Genomic DNA, 15,311 nt, shown 5'->3' with positions numbered 1-15,311 from the left:
CTTTGTCACATTTTACAAATGCCATTAAATAGTTGCTTTTTAACATTTCATTTTGAAAGCTATAATTTTGCTGCCATAGACTATTTGCCATTTTGTATATGAAGAATTTTAAGTCTGAGTTACATGTTTGAGACCTTTTTGAATGTCGAGAAAAACATTCCAGAATGTCTTAATAGTTTATTATACAATACTGAAAGCTTACACACTTGCATATTCACTTGACATTTGCTTCACTTAATATGATCATGCTGTGGGATCATGAACTTACTATGGAGTCAATTTTGCAAGTCCACAAATTTTAATTTTTTTAGTCATAGTAAATTACCATTACTTTTGTGTTTTTACTTCATTCCCTGCTGGAACTGTAATGCTGCACTAAAGGGATTTTCATTCCTGAAGGTTATCCATCTCCTAAGAGAAACTAATTGTAGTTAAACCTTTAACCATATAGCCATGTATTCCTCTCTTGAGGCTATGCAGCGTAACACTATAATGCAGAACTCTCTAGCGCTTCCTCGTAATACACGCGCCATCATTAAAAATGAAGTTTTTTGATTTATGGAAATTTGTAATCATTTGGAATATGTGTAACTTCAAATTAACCTGTAATATTGCACATTTGTTTTGCCACAATTTGAATAAAGACTTTTAAAATCCGGGTGCATGTTTAACAAGATTTTTTTTTGGTTATGTTGAAATTATCCAAATGTTAACTAAATACTGCTGATGTTTCATTTTATTCAGTGACTACTGTTTTAAGATTTTTGGTGAGCTTTACAGAGATGATAAACTAAACCACATGCTCTTTTAGACAGAATATGTCTGTGTTAAGATGGAACACAAACTAGAAAAAGGATCTTGCCTTCTGCCTGAATATACTGCAAACATATCCATTGTGCTGTGACATATGAAAGCTTGTATTTGATTACAACAAAATACAATATATTGAAATAAAAACCTTCCTATGTTCACCATATTTTTTAACATTACCTGGTTTTGTCTGCAGCACTTGTCCATTCCTATTATAGCTACTTCCACCTATATCCACAACTACAAATTAAAGTAGTAACATGGCAGAGCTGTTGATGGGAATCCCAACATAACCATTGCTTCAGTATTGCACCTTGAGGTGGAAAATTTGAAAAATCATGAATTTTTAGTAAAGTTTCAAGTTAAATGTATTTATAACCTTGAATTAAAGGCAACAGTGCTTTTCAATGCTGTAGGTTTTACCCATTGTCCAATTCTCTATAATTGGGCTGTTTTGCTTTGTTCTTCTCAAGGTGGCCTCTTGGGCTTCTTCAACAAACCTCTGAACAACGAAAGTCATTAACCTGAATCGGCAGTCATTAACTCCTCAAAAAAGTCAGAAGAAAACAGCAGTTTCAGTGTATAAAAACCAGCTCACAATCAAACATTCACCACTCTCTCGGACACTGGTACAGATAGACTGGTAATCATTCAGACCATTTTTCCATTTCAAGCCAAGAAACTGAAGAAACACTTTCAAAAGTTTTTACATTTTATAAAGCATGTACTCTAATGGACTTAAGCCGAAAAAAGAAAAGGAAATTTGATGTTTACACTGCTTTAATTGCAAACTTTGCTAAAGGTGAACTGATACTGTTACACATGGATATGGCCGGGCTTAACCTAAGTGAGTTTTCTAACTCCTCCAGCTCTGATGAAATGCAGAACACTGCACTCTATATGTTTCTTTATGTGTGCGCAGCAGGAGTCGTGCTACTGACAGTGTGTGGAAACCTGCTGGTGATCATCTCCATCTCCCACTTCAAACAGCTCCACACACCGACCAACTTCTTCATCCTCTCTCTGGCCATGGCTGACCTGCTGGTTGCAACCACTGTGATGCCGTTTGCCTTCGGCATACTCATAGAAACACACTGGATGTTTAGTGAAATGCTGTGCCTGATATTCCACATGACTGGGTATTTCCTCACATGTGTCTCCATTTATAGTGTTGCTTTCATTGCTGTGGACAGATTTTTAGTTCTGCAAGACCCTTTTTTCTACTCCAGCAAAATCACAGTCAACTTAGCTTGGTGTTTAATCATAGTTATTTGGTCATTGTCATTATTATACAATGTCATTTTAATTTTTTTAAAGAACAATCTTAAAAATATTAATGTTCCCATTATGGCAAATAAATCACATGAATACCTGAATTTCCTTGAAGAATGTTATTTTGCTTTCAATGAAGTAACATGGGCAACTGTTGATTTTGTCTTAGTATTTATTGTTCCATGTGCTATAATTATATTTTTTTATCTTAGGGTTTTTAAAATTGTAAGTTCACATGCAAATGCAATAAGATGTACCATCAAACAAGGGTATTCAGAGGATTTAAGAAAAATTAAATTATCCATGGTGTCTGAAAGAAAAGCTGCAAAAATACTTGGGCTTGTTGTAGTTGTTTTTCTGCTGTGTTTGGTACCCAGCTGTATATGTGCGCTTATTGATCCTTCAACTTTAAGCCCACTTCAGTATATACTGTTAATTAAAATTGCGTACTGGATTGTCCTTTTAAATTCACTCATCAATCCCATGATATATGCATTTTTTTATCCATGGTTTCAAAAGTGTGTAAAGAACATTATAACATGTAGAATATGCACTATGGATTCTTCCCTAAAAAGTGTGTTTACAGAGAATGTGTAAAACTGTGTTTTATTAGCTCGAGTTAATTCATGTGTCAGAGATTACAGTGTTATTTCTGTATCACAGAATAGGAAAGAATAGGATAACACTCTATTAATCCCTGTAGGAAAATTCACAGGAGCTGCTGTTTCGGGATTTTTTTTTTGTATCATGGCTGTATTTTAACCTTAATTACATGAATAAAATTTGTTCCATAAATCTAAATACTGTAAATAAAAGCAATGCCTTGATGGAAGTCTGTATACGGTTGCAACGTGTTGCAATGGTTTTGTTTTCATGTTGATAGATTTCTCTGGGATACCATTACAGGGAAGATGACTGAGGATCTCACCTCCTCATAGTTGAAACCATCAAGCTTCCACTGAAGGTCTGTGGGTGAAAATAGGTGAGTGCCACCCTGCTACAATGTCTTCTGAAGGTGCAGCCAGTGAAAAGACAGAGTAGCTCAGACCTCTCGAGGTGTCATGGATGTTGTCCTTTGAGGGAACAGAACGAGGTACCCAGCTGTTGTTAAACCGGGAGCCAAAGCGGAAACGAACGCATACGGAAAATGCCAGTGTTCTAAAAGTTGAAGTTCCTCATCAGCGATATATAACAATAATGTAAAGTTTTGCTTTCTGTATTATACCTCAGAGAAAAAAGTACTGTTTTAAAAGCAAACTGAAATTTTTCTTTTACTCCTGTTCCTCACTCCATAGAATGATGGATCTATCTATCTATCTATCTATCTATCTTACAAACATTTTGAGAGCTGTGCATTAAATATTAGTGAGGAATGATATTATCACCTGTTAGCCACATATATGAATGTATGTCCTTTCTCTATCTTTTTCTCCAGTAATATTTTTCTGTATTGCTTTTTTTAATAAGCTATTCAATTTGTGAAAGGCAGTTTAACCGTGATTTTTTAATATAAAGGCCAAACTGAGAAACTGCTTTTGTTGGGTCAGATCACCTTTTCACACACAGGTTAAACTGTGACTGTTCTACAGGGTGGTGTTCAGGTGATTTGAATTAATGTATGTAATTGTATTTACCAGGTTAATTTCAAATCCCTATTCTCAGCGATCTTTACGAATTTCAAAGTACAGCTGCAAGAAATGTGGATGATTGCCTGGCTGTAAAATTAAAAACAAGTCAGTCCCACAGTCCATTTGTATTTTACTGAAATGCATTGATTAGTCGGGAAAAAACAGGTCACATTTGTTCTGCTATGGACAGTAGAAAATTGTTAAGAGAATAACACAGTTGAATAAAAGTGAAAGACAATTTAGTGAAACGAAATTCTGGTAACCCCAAAGGATGTGGATAACCCAGAACAGAAGTGCAATTTTTTGTGTAATTGCTACAACTGCTTCTCCCAACCGAGGTTCTGGCAAGCTGGAGCCTACCCAGCAACACTGGGCACAAGGCCGAAGAGGGAGGGGACACATCCTGGATGGGACACCAGTCCACCACAAGGCACCCCGTGCCCCGCCATGCCCCGCCATGCCCCGCACAGAACAGAAGTGTTTATACAAAAATAATGAACCTTACAAACAACAAATGCAGTCAAAACCAAAAGTCTTGACTGAGTAAGCCACTGGTTGTTTAAAACCCGGAATCACTAGGCACTGCGCTAAGAGGGGTATACCCTGTAACGGGATGGCGATCCATCACAGGGTACACACACGTTTACGCTACTGGATATTTAAATTCTGAGGTGGCAGTGCTCCCCGCTGCACCACCATGCCTCCCACGAAAGTGTCTGCTAAATAATGAATAAAGGTAAACAAATAAAGATAAGGTAAACTATATATTGGGGGGTCTAGTGGTGCAGCAGGTTTGACTGGTGCCTTGCTGTGTTGAGTCTTGGGTTCAAGTCCTGCTTGGGGTGTTTGGTGGCTCTGTGTTTCCCCCTGCATTTGCTGCCCCCAACATGCAAAGGAAGGACCCAGCAACCCACCTCTGTTCTTGCCTTAAAAACCACGTTAGTGGTTGCTATAGGTCAGGTTTGACTCAGCACCTTGCATGAAAATTATATATTGCTTTTAGGGACAGAAAATGTTTTTCCATATAAGTTCATGGCCTCAAACAAGCATTTTGCACTTCATCTAATGCTGCAGCATCACTGTTGTTGTCCATTTTTCTTTAATTGAGCTGTTTTGCTTTGGCCTTCTTCAGGTGTATGCTCCTGGGCTTTTCCAGCAAACCCCTGATCAGCTAAAGTCATTAACTTGGACAGTGATTAACTCCTCAAAAAAGTCAGAAAAAACAGGAGCTTAAGCATATAAATACCTCCCCACAGTGAAGTATTAAGCACATTCACTACTCCTAGTCCACCTGGCCTCTTAGGTTACCATTTCACCCTGCTGATGTGAAAGTAATTCCAGTTAACTTAATGCCATGTTTTTCATTTCTAGGATCAGCTCTCTCAAAGTTTTATTATATTCTGCTGTTTTCAAGGGTTGTTTAATTTTTTAAAGGACTTGCGGACTTTAAAAAGAAAAGACCTGTAACAATCTATAAGAGAAACATAACTACAAACATGCTCAAGGTTGCTTGTTTTCGGTACTGACTTTATCACACCTGGATATAAAGGACGCTGACATGTGGAAGTCCTACAATGCCTCCTGCTCTGGAGAAATGCAGAAGACTCCACTGTATGTGTTTCTCTATGTGTGTGCTGCAGGAGTCGTGCTACTGACAGTGTGTGGAAACATGCTGGTGATCATCTCCATCTCCCACTTCAAGGAACTCCACACACCGACCAACTTCTTCGTCTTCTCCCTGGCTCTAGCCGACCTTCTCATTGGAGTTATGGTGATGCCTTTCGCCTTCAGTGTGTTCATAGAAACAAACTGGGTATTCAGCAAAGCGTTTTGCTTATCTTCCAGCGTAACTGCATTTTCCCTGACGTGTGTCTCAATTTATAACGTTGCTTTCATTGCTGTGGATCGCTTTTTGGTTCTGTCTGACCCTTTTTTCTACTCCAGCAAAATTACAGTCAATTTAACGTTGTGTGTCATATTTTCTATCTGGTTCTTCTCATTCATTTATAATGCCTTTTTGGTTTTATTCAATAAAAATGACATTAAAGTCTCAGTTGTAAATAATAACTCAGTTGAGGAAAATTTGCATTGCCCTGTAAAATGTTCTGTAGAAATTAATTATTCTTCAGCTTTTGTTGATTTAATATTAGTATTTATTTTTCCATGCTGCACTATGATATTTCTGTACATAAGAATATTTGCCCTAGTAAACGTACATGCAAATGCCATAAGATCTACTGCCAAAAAGGAATATTTAATGGATTCAAGGAAAAGGAAATTATCCATGGCATCAGAACGAAAAGCTGCGAAAACACTTGGGATTCTAGTAGGTGTCTTTGTTCTGTGTATGATACCAAGTTGTGTATGTCCATTTATAGATCCTAGTACTGTAAGTCCATATGTGTATGCACAGTTAAATAAGGCTTCAAAATGGATTCTCCTCTTAAACTCACTCATTAATCCCATAATATATGCTTTCTTTTATCCGTGGTTTCGGAGGTGTGCGAAAGACATCTTAACCTGTAGGATGTCTAATGTGAATTGTTCATTGAAGAGTGTATTTGCACAGATTATGTAGAAATGCATTTTGTTCGAGGAATAAAGGTAAGTACCAAATACCACTCTGTCATTTCCATATCATACACAGAGCGCACAAATAAAATTGAGATCATAAATATGAAAATAAAAGCTGTTGTACAAATATAGACACATACCGTAGTTACAATAGCCTGATGAAGACCTGAATGCAATTTTTGGTTACTTTGATTTTAAGAAATGTTTGGGGGACTCCACAGACACCCATTAGTAAAGTGTCATTTGAGTACCAATGTGTTCAGAAACCATATGGGTGCGGTGGCGCAGTGGGTTGGACTACAGTCCTGCTCTCCAGTGGGTCTGGGGTTCGAGTCCCACTTGGGGTGCCTTGTGATGGACTGGTGTCCCGTCCTAGATGTGTCCCCTCCGGCCTTATGCCCTGTGTTACTGGGTAGGCTCCGGTTCCCTGTATGGGACAAGTGGTTCCAAAAATGTGTGTGTGTTCAGAAACCTTAAATTAGTTGTTATTATTAATTTCAAGTTAGAATTATTTGACAGTAGCAATGCCCTCCAAGTCTTTAATGTCACTTATTGCAGCCTGTAACCAATAGACAGATAAAAAGGGGGTTTGGCAACAACAGAAATGCCAGGCATGTGTTCAGCTTTTTTATACGCTCAGGTGTCATTCTAGAAAAATAAGGACAGGATCATTGAATATTACCAAACTTTCAGTCAATGGAGTAAAAAAAAAAAAAAATCAAGCAAAATGGCAGTGTATTAAACAAAAAAGGTTTTTCTGTTTAAAAAGGTAACCACTCGTATTGCTGGTTTCCAAAGAAGCGTATGTTTGCTCCCATTCAAAGTGAAATTATTTTTCTCCTCTTTTTCCCCTCATACTAATTTTGGCATTTACTTGCTTGTACAGCTAATAATTTTAGTAAGAAATAAACTGAGTCAAATTTGTTCAATTATTTAAAGCCTACACAGGTCACAGTTCCACACAACTGTCCAAACTATGATTGTGACATCACATTGAAATTTCATATACATTACTATATAGCTTTTCAAGCATATTTTTGTTGTGTTGGACGTATTTCTACATGAGATTTTTCCGGAGCAGTTGAAGTGATGGTTTTCAGGTCATTTAAAGTAATTGGAGATGGGGTGGTGATCAGTTGCTGGAAATAACCTGTGTGGGAACATGGAAATTAGTTGCATTAATATATACTTTGTCAATGACTTATAGGTGATCATAGGTGAGGTTTTTATAATTCTTCTGTCCCAATTTCTCAGTTTTACAAAGCGCCTGCTATCAAAAGGGTTAAACTGTGATTGTGTGTTTGGGGGGGTGTGTCACCCACTGTTTTTGGTGCTTTTTGGTTTAGAGTGCAGTGAAAATCTTGACCCTGCTATGAAGATCCCCCCAAGATGTTGCACAACTATGCAGCTGAGATGGAAGATTTTGGTTATGTGCTTTGTGAATAGAACAGAGAAGAAGTAGTGTGTGCATGAAGGGGATATATATTAATGCAGATGATTCTTAGGCACTTTGATCATAAGGACATTAACGTGAGAGTGTTGAATATGTTTCACCATACATAGAACACATGAAATGCATGTGCGTTGACTCCGCAAAGGTGTTTTATAATTTTGTCTGGGATGCCTTAGCTTACAGGAGAAGTAACAGCTCTGATTTCAGCACAGTGAACCTACAATAAGTTCGGGCGGAGACTGGAGAGCTGGAGAACAATACTGAGATGCTTTCTGAAAACACTGGCACGTGGTCCCTTGTTCAGATGGTGATTTGCTACAGATGTGAGATTGAGACAGACTGCAGAATGTGTGAGGAATGAAACAAGAGAAACAGAAAGTGAGGAAACGAAGGCTGTTAGTGAGATCGGAGATGAACCGTTGATCGGGGTTGGGGGGGGGGGGGCGTCTGCAAAGCAGCAGCTTAATTCTAGGATATTTATAGGAGGTGACAGATAATTGCATCCACACTGCATGAAACATTTGGATCAGAGGAAGTTGATAAATGTACACATGATATAGAATAGCTGCCGCCCTTCATTGTGTCTTGTTCCTACAGAGGAACAAGACACAATGAGAGGCGGCAGCTAAAGTCATTGAAATTTACATTTATATGTAATCATTTATTTATTCATTTATTTCTTTACATTTATTCATTTACACTTTACAGTGCTGCTTGAAAGTTTGTGAATCCTATAGGGATGGTCATTATTCTTGGACAGTATTAAAACAAACTTATAAATTTAAATCTTCAATCTTAAAATAAACAAATAAATAAATAAATATAACATGAATGGACGATTGTGATTTATACACCTGATTTTACTGACCTACTTGGTTTAACCACTGCAAATTAGGGTTCACTTCTTGCACCTGCACTACTTTTGTTTTTTGTGTTGCACGCATGAGTTCCTCTAAACCAACATATGGAACTGGTCATTACACATCTGTGTTAATGTCAGATTAAAAAAAAGTCTGCTTGTCATTAAATAATGTCACCTTGGAAGGGTCACAAGGGCTTCACATACTTTCAAGCATTTCTGTATTTTTTCCCCCACACACTGTCTATAATGGTATGTGCCAAGCAGGGTTACAGTAAACTGGAGCCTCTCCTGGCAACACAAGGTGCAGGGCTAGAGGGAGAGGGGACACACCCAGGATGGGACACCAGTCCATCACAGGGCACCCCAAGCAGGACTCAAACCCCAGATTTATCACACAGCAGGCATTGGCCAAACCCACTGCACCATTGCATCTGTGTGTATTTTTTTTTCACTTTTAGTCATTTATACATGAAATTATAAGCTTGTGTTCCTTCTGTGAAAATGACAGGGTGGACATGTAAATTGTTAGTATTGCTTTGATGAATGGACATGCAAGTGCAAGTGGACAGATTTGGAATTTGTGGAAGATGATTTCGTGAGTTGATGGAAAGCACTGCATACTGTATGGGAGGTCACTCAGACTCCTGTGAAAATTGTTGGGTGCCAGTCAAAGTGTGATACACACCAGTAAGTGTATCTTTGAGAAACCAGTGTGTATTTCAGTATTTTTGCAGACTTTTTGTATTTAGTGTATGCCCAAAGTTCACGACAATTTTAGTGGAGCAATTCAGGATAGATAAACAAGGTAAAAATGTTCATTTAGAATGCAATAAAAAATACATGGATTGTCTGAGTGTGTGGTTACCCTGTGATGGACTGGCATCCCATTCGCGTACCCCCAGCCTTGTGTCTATTGATTAAAGGATAAGGTCCAGACAACCACGACTATGGCCAGGACAAACAGTTATGAAAAGTGACTGCGAGTGAGTATTTACAGTCCTTTTCTCACACACACACAGTGCCTGAAACCACTTGTCCCAAGCAGGGTCACAGCAAGTCAGAGCCTGACCCAGCAACACAGAGCACAAGGCTGGAGGGGGAGGGGTCACACCCAGGATGGGACACCAGTCCATCACAAGGCACCCTAAGCAAGACTTAAACCCACAAGAGAGCAGACACTGGCTAAACCTGCTGCATCACCACACCCCCCCTCCACAAGGCTGAAGGGAGAGGCTCTGGACACACCCAGGACAGGATACTAGTCCATCACAACACACACCAAGTAAGGCTTGAACCCCAGACCTGTCACACAGCAGATACAAGCAAAACCCACCATGCCACCTAGTTAATTTGTAATTAGTTTGATTTAATTTAATAATTTGTACCTTCATTTAACTGATGCATTTATCTAAGGCAACTTAGAATTATTTGCCCATTTATAAAGTAGGTATTGCTACTGTATGGAAATGTATCTCAGTAATATACACACACACACATTTTCTGAACCGCTTGTCCCATATAGGGTTGCAGGGAACCAGAGCCTACCCGGCAACACAGGGCACAAAGCCGGAGGAGGAGGGGACACACCCAGGACGGGACACCAGTCCGCCGCAAGGCACCCCAGGCGGGACTCGAACCCCAGACCCACCAGAGAGGAGGACCCGGTCCAACCCACTGCACCACCGCGCCCCCTCTCAGTAATATATTCCAGTAAAATTTCCCTCCTGTATAAATGGATAAAAAATTTTATGTAGCTTCACATTGTAAGTTGCTTTGGAGAAAAGCATCCACTACATGAATAAATGTAAATATTCACTTATCTGTATGCTTTTACAATGAGCAGCTGTATGGGTGTACAGTTACTGCTAGGGCTTTTGGACTTCTAGCTTGAATTCTTGATGAAATGTGTGTAAACAGGGATTTTAATAATTTCTGTAGATTTGAATGTTGTTAACTGCGGTAAAACAACAAGTGTTTCCCCACGTGGCATTGTTAACACTTGTCTCGAATTTTCCAGCAACCCCCAGTTCAACAGGGATCATTAGGTCCATTGGCAGGTGAAAGCCTACCGTATTAAAAAAGAGGTTGTGCCATGTATAAATATTACCCCATGCCACTTAAAAACGAGAAACCCAGAGAACAATTTATGCTCAATATCTAATTCATGGTTCACTCTTTGTACAAATGAACGGAGACCAGCACTGTGTTTTCAAGCATTTTTAAGCTCCATGGATGCTACGGAGTCTAATCCATGGCCATCTTATAACTCATTTTGCTCTGGAGAAACACAGCAAAATTCCCTCTGTGTGTTTCTGTATGTGTGTGCAGCAGGAGTCGTGCTACTGACAGTGTGCGGAAACCTGCTGGTGATCATCTCCATCTCCCACTTCAAGCAGCTCCACACACCGACCAACTTCTTCATCCTCTCCCTGGCTGTGGCTGACCTCCTGGTTGGGGTCACCGTGATGCCTTTTGGCCTGAGCACAACGATAGAGGTGTGCTGGAATTTTGGGAGAACTTTCTGCGTGGTTTATAAAATTTTTGCTTACTATCTAACCTCTGTGTCTCTTTATAATGTTATTTTCATCGCAGTGGACCGATATCTTGCTGTTTGTAATCCCTTTTTCTACTCAGCCAAGATTACAGTCAACATAAGTTTACTGATAATATTTTTTATCTGGTGCACTTCAATATTCCTCAACACGGTTCTTTATTACTTCTCCACAAGTATTACTGACACGACAAATACCACTGCAAGCCTTACAGTGTGTTCTGTTACAGCCAGCGACACATGGGATATCGTTGATCTTTTGCTGGTGTTTATTTTTCCATCTGTTTTAATGATAATCTTGTACATAAAAATATTTATCATTGCCAGACATCATGCAAAGACAATTAGATGTGCCAATAAAGCAAACACGTTTCACAACACAACAAAAATGAAGTCAATGGCATCGGAGAAGAAAGCTGCTAAGACCCTGGGAATCGTAGTGGCTGTTTTCCTGCTGTGTTTGATGCCATCTTTTACAGTCTTTGTCGACCCCGATGTTGTGTCCTTGACTTTTTATGTTGAAATGCAAAATATTACATATGCTGTTCTGTTTCTGAACTCCTCCATTAATCCAATAATATATGCATTATTCTATCCATGGTTTCAGAAGTGTGTAAAGCTCATTGTTACTTTTAAGGTGTGTTACCAGGGGTCTTCACTGCTAAATGTGCTTGGTGAATCTCCCTGAAAGTTGTGCTTTACAACAAGGTCATACAGAGATTTCAACAGAGTTAGGTCATTCTGGAATTTATCCAGTGTTTTTCACTGTTTTCTTTTAAGATATATTTGAAGAACAGCTCTGAACAAGGATACAAACTTACAGTCAGAGAAATATTATGCTCTTACTGTCTATATTTTCAGATTAAGCCACAAAAATTAAACTGATTAACTGATATAAAATATTGTGAAGTTATTGATTTGTTGTATATCAGAATTCTGTGATAAAATGTAGTTCAGGAGTATTCTAGTTAGGTTTTGTTTGTTTTTTTATTGGGATTTTTTTCAGGCTTCTTCAAGTCATGAGTGCACTTAATAATGGAAAAGTAATTATTTGCCATGAGTAAATATAAAATGTTCCTTAAATTAAAAAATAAAGAAACAGTAGTAATATATATTTGATATCATACACATCTGATACATTTCTCATATTCCCTATGTTCAGATATTCAGATGTTTGCCAACCTTGGCATTCAGACTGCAAACGTTTCATCACCAGTCAACATGACATCATCGAAGCCTGGCGAACATCTGAACATCTGGATCAACAACCCAAGCTACGAACACCATCAATCTTCTCTACCATTTATAACATATGCTTTATTTGTTCTACAGACTGTGAGCTGACTATCCATGAAGCACTATAAGCGGTTCCTGCAATATAGGGGCAGTTCTGTCCATCCTGTAAATATTGCCATTACAAAACCAGCTCCGTAGGAAAGTCAGTGAGCAACCTAGGCTGACAGGTCCAACTGGACTTGTGACTGGAAGGCTGCAGGTTTAATTCCCAGTGGATTCCCTGCTTTGTAACCACAGTGAAGGTTCCAGAATTTTCTGAAGCGCTTGTCCCATACAGGGTCGCGGGGAGCGAGAGCCTATCCGGCAACACAGGGCGTAAGGCCGGAGGGGGGAGGGGACACACCCAGGATGGGACGCCAGTCCGTCGCAAGGCACCCCAAGCGGGACTCGAACCCACACCCACTGGAGAGCAGGACCTGGTCCAACCCACTGCACCACCACACCCCCTTAGGTTCCAGAATTCCCAGCAGCAAATAAATGTAAACTTGTAGTAAGTGTGTTGCATTTAATGAAACCTGATTCAGCAAATAACCTAAATAATGTTAGATTCCAGACTGAAAGAATGTCTATGCGCTTCAGGTTATCTGTATGTATTTTAATTCAGTACAAGGCCATGGCCACAGATATGGTTACCCGGTTGAGCTATGTACTGCTCCCCGCTAGATGGCGCTAGAACCAAGTAAAAAAAAAATCATTAACGTTTCTCTCACTTTCATAACCCCTTTGTCCTTTTCAGAGGTGCAGTGGTCCGGAACCTATACCGGAGTCACTAGGCACCTTGCTAGGGGGGGCACACCCGCACAGGACGCCAATCCATCGACAGGTAGCCACACACGCGCACAATCATAGGCCATATGCAACGCAGCGTGGTCAGTTCACCTGACTCACCTGTCTTTGGGCTGTGGGAGGAAACCAGAGCACCCAGAGGAATCTCGCGAAAACATGAAGAGAACATGGAACCAACAGAGAGAGTGCTGTTCCCTCCGTGCCCCCACATTAACATTACAAAACATTTAATTGTTCTTTAAACCCCATTTTTTTTTGTGCCTTACAAACAAGCTTTCTGGCGTTAATTTTTCTAAAGTTTCCATTTTACCTACATGCAAATTGAGGATTTTATACATTTTTGCCAAACAGCAAAAGGAGAAACAAACATCCAAACATTATTTAGCCAGAAATAATTTTTAAAAAAGTATGCCATTAATGACTCAGACACCAGCGATTTCCAGCATTTCTGTGAGTAATGATTTGGAAAACTTTGTGGCAGTTATATCAAGGTGGGAAGGACATGTCTTTGCACTATGCAGCCTCAAGCTGTAACTTCATTTCTATGAGATCCCTCCACACCCTTGGCAGATCAGAAAACACCAGGCGTTCCAGTCTCACTCACTTTCCACATTTCAGACATGTACAGGCCAGACCCAGCATGTGGCAGCTTTTCCTGTAATGAGCGTGCAATTGCATTTACTGGCAATTTCAAAAGCTCAAAACAGGAAATGCCAGGAAAATTCCAGAGGTCATTCTTTTCCACCGTCGCCTACCTAGCTGTGAAAACAGCTTCCACAATCTGCGAAAATTGATCAGTTGCTCACCAGCTTCTGGTGCAGAGGCCACATTTGTTGGAATAGATTGCACGGAAATATGGGTCATATGCTGTGTGTGAACAGGTTTAAATAATACAATACACCGACTCCTCGTGTTACTAATATGTGAGTTATTCATTTCTGAATATGCAAACATTTTCCCATATTATTTCTTTTTTTTAAATGACTTTTCTCTATTGATGTTCTAAAATTTCTTTCTGTAACAGAGCAAACAGGAATTCTGCTCACCTGTCAATCTGTTCATAACTGTCTGTGATCATAACAAGATTACAAATGCTGCACATGGGATGAATGGCTCAACAACCAGCATTAAGTAGGAGTTTTATATTTAGATATAGTTTTATTTTCAGTCATTTTCAGTTTGTTCTGAAGTACTGTAGTTCAAAGTTAATTAAAATGTTTAGAGCTTTCTCTGAGACTTGCAGAACCTTAACTTAATAAAAACAAGACACACCTGTATTATTAATGTCTCATCATTAATCTTTTCGGGTCTTTCCAGTATTTCTGGATCAACTTTATTAAGTTTACATTCACATTTATTCATTTAGCGGGCGCTTTTCTTCAAAGCGACGTAGATCTCAGCGAAAATACAAATTTGTGCATTATAGGAGAAAGAGACATAGTTGCAGACGTGTGATTCTTCAGTAAACCTGGTTTGTAATTTCAAAAATTTTGTTTGTAAGTTCAAAAATAATAAGCATTGCTCTATTTCCATTGACAGTATAACATCTTCTGATCTGCATCCTGTCTGTCCAGGACTGGGAAATTACCCCAGAGGTTCTTGTCGCTCTGTACAAACTTAAGTGAACTGCCTGAGGTCTTACCTAACCATCTAGATTTGTCTCTATCGTCTTTTTCCTCCTGTTGTTTCATTATCCTTGGCACTCAGTGACCGCTCCACCCAGTACACACGCCAATCAAGGAGAGTCCAAGTTCTCACTCTGTGTCGTAGGAAACAGAACCAAAGTCACTCGTCTCCGTATGGATCGCAGCGGTGTCATCGGGGGAGTGTAGTTACAGGAAGTCCAGGCCACTGCACATTTCCACCCCCTGCTGGAGGTTTCTCTAATGACACTCTTAAGTACCGAACAGTTACTTTTTTGAATGTTGTCACTAATTCTGACACGCACACAGTCTGAAATCGCTTGTCCCAAGGCTGGAGGGGGAGGGGACACACCAAAGATAGGACACCAGTCCAGCACAAGGCACCTCAAGCAGGACTCGAACCCCAGACCCACTGGAGAGCAGGCACAGGCCAAAC

General features: G+C 39.5%; 3 protein-coding genes across 3 annotated transcripts; all 3 read left to right on the top strand.

The window, feature by feature from the left end:
• The first annotated feature begins 1,561 nt into the window (after positions 1 to 1,561).
• On the top strand, positions 1,562 to 2,679 carry LOC108929172 (trace amine-associated receptor 1-like). The gene is made up of 2 exons (XM_029253628.1): positions 1,562 to 2,106; positions 2,362 to 2,679. Exons 1-2 carry the CDS (start codon positions 1,633 to 1,635, stop codon positions 2,677 to 2,679), a joined length of 792 nt encoding a protein of 263 aa, XP_029109461.1. The 5' UTR covers positions 1,562 to 1,632.
• A 2,589-nt stretch (positions 2,680 to 5,268) lies between these two features.
• Positions 5,269 to 8,352, top strand: LOC108929173 (trace amine-associated receptor 13c-like). The gene is made up of 2 exons (XM_018743539.2): positions 5,269 to 6,072; positions 8,335 to 8,352. The coding sequence occupies exons 1-2, from the start codon at positions 5,269 to 5,271 to the stop codon at positions 8,350 to 8,352; spliced, it is 822 nt and encodes a 273-aa protein (XP_018599055.2).
• A 493-nt stretch (positions 8,353 to 8,845) lies between these two features.
• On the top strand, positions 8,846 to 11,838 carry LOC108929175 (trace amine-associated receptor 13c-like). The gene is made up of 3 exons (XM_018743540.2): positions 8,846 to 8,900; positions 10,267 to 10,296; positions 10,931 to 11,838. The coding sequence occupies exons 1-3, from the start codon at positions 8,846 to 8,848 to the stop codon at positions 11,836 to 11,838; spliced, it is 993 nt and encodes a 330-aa protein (XP_018599056.1).
• The last annotated feature ends 3,473 nt before the right edge of the window (positions 11,839 to 15,311 follow it).

The sequence above is a fragment of the Scleropages formosus genome, chromosome 1 (genome assembly GCF_900964775.1).
Source record: "Scleropages formosus chromosome 1, fSclFor1.1, whole genome shotgun sequence".
In the NCBI taxonomy this organism is placed as follows: domain Eukaryota; kingdom Metazoa; phylum Chordata; class Actinopteri; order Osteoglossiformes; family Osteoglossidae; genus Scleropages; species Scleropages formosus.
Note: the sequence above shows the minus strand (reverse complement) of the source record. Positions and strands in the feature narration are given on the sequence as shown.

What these genes read in the sequence shown, in the direction of transcription:
- LOC108929172 (XM_029253628.1), top strand. Translation starts at nt 1,633, where the DNA reads ATGGATATGGCCGGGCTTAACCTAAGTGAGTTTTCTAACTCCTCCAGC. An exon ending in CATTGTCATTATTATACAAT is followed by an intron (nt 2,107 to 2,361) that starts GTCATTTTAATT and finishes GGGTATTCAGAG; the next exon opens with GATTTAAGAAAAATTAAATT.
- LOC108929173 (XM_018743539.2), top strand. Translation starts at nt 5,269, where the DNA reads ATGTGGAAGTCCTACAATGCCTCCTGCTCTGGAGAAATGCAGAAGACT.
- LOC108929175 (XM_018743540.2), top strand. Translation starts at nt 8,846, where the DNA reads ATGGTATGTGCCAAGCAGGGTTACAGTAAACTGGAGCCTCTCCTGGCA. An exon ending in GCCTCTCCTGGCAACACAAG is followed by an intron (nt 8,901 to 10,266) that starts GTGCAGGGCTAG and finishes GAGGACCCGGTC; the next exon opens with CAACCCACTGCACCACCGCG. An exon ending in CACCACCGCGCCCCCTCTCA is followed by an intron (nt 10,297 to 10,930) that starts GTAATATATTCC and finishes TGTGTGCAGCAG; the next exon opens with GAGTCGTGCTACTGACAGTG.